The sequence below is a fragment of the Penaeus monodon genome, chromosome 33, assembly GCF_015228065.2.
Source record: "Penaeus monodon isolate SGIC_2016 chromosome 33, NSTDA_Pmon_1, whole genome shotgun sequence".
Lineage (NCBI taxonomy): Eukaryota > Metazoa > Arthropoda > Malacostraca > Decapoda > Penaeidae > Penaeus > Penaeus monodon.
In genome coordinates this window covers 32,653,123-32,653,357 of record NC_051418.1, presented here as the reverse complement: position 1 = coordinate 32,653,357, position 235 = coordinate 32,653,123, and the positions used below count along the sequence as shown (strand labels likewise).

At 49.4% G+C, this 235-nt stretch overlaps 1 protein-coding gene across 10 annotated transcripts in view; it reads right to left on the bottom strand.

Moving 5' to 3' along the window:
- The window catches only part of LOC119594394 (ATP-dependent 6-phosphofructokinase-like), a 21,652-nt gene that overhangs the window by 2,410 nt on the left and 19,007 nt on the right, over positions 1-235 (bottom strand). For all 10 annotated transcript variants that reach the window (XM_037943460.1, XM_037943465.1, XM_037943462.1 and 7 more), the window contains one exon: positions 44-190. In XM_037943460.1, the coding sequence (XP_037799388.1) occupies positions 44-190 (147 nt within the window). The remainder of the gene's footprint in view (positions 1-43; positions 191-235) is intronic.

Sequence of the window (235 nt, the reverse complement as noted above, 5' to 3'; positions counted from 1 at the left end):
CGAATGCCTATTCATTACCATCCACAAGAGACATGATACTCACATTACCCTCGACGAGGCCGTCAATACCATCATGAATACCATAAACGGTGTCTCCGCGGTAGATGCTGTTACGCACGAAGGACCTCACAGCTGCGTTCATGCCACAGGCGGGGGCACCAATGTGCATGATGCCCAAGTTGAAGCCTCCCTGCATGCCAAAGAGTCTATTAGACATGAGGCTTAAAATTTCTTG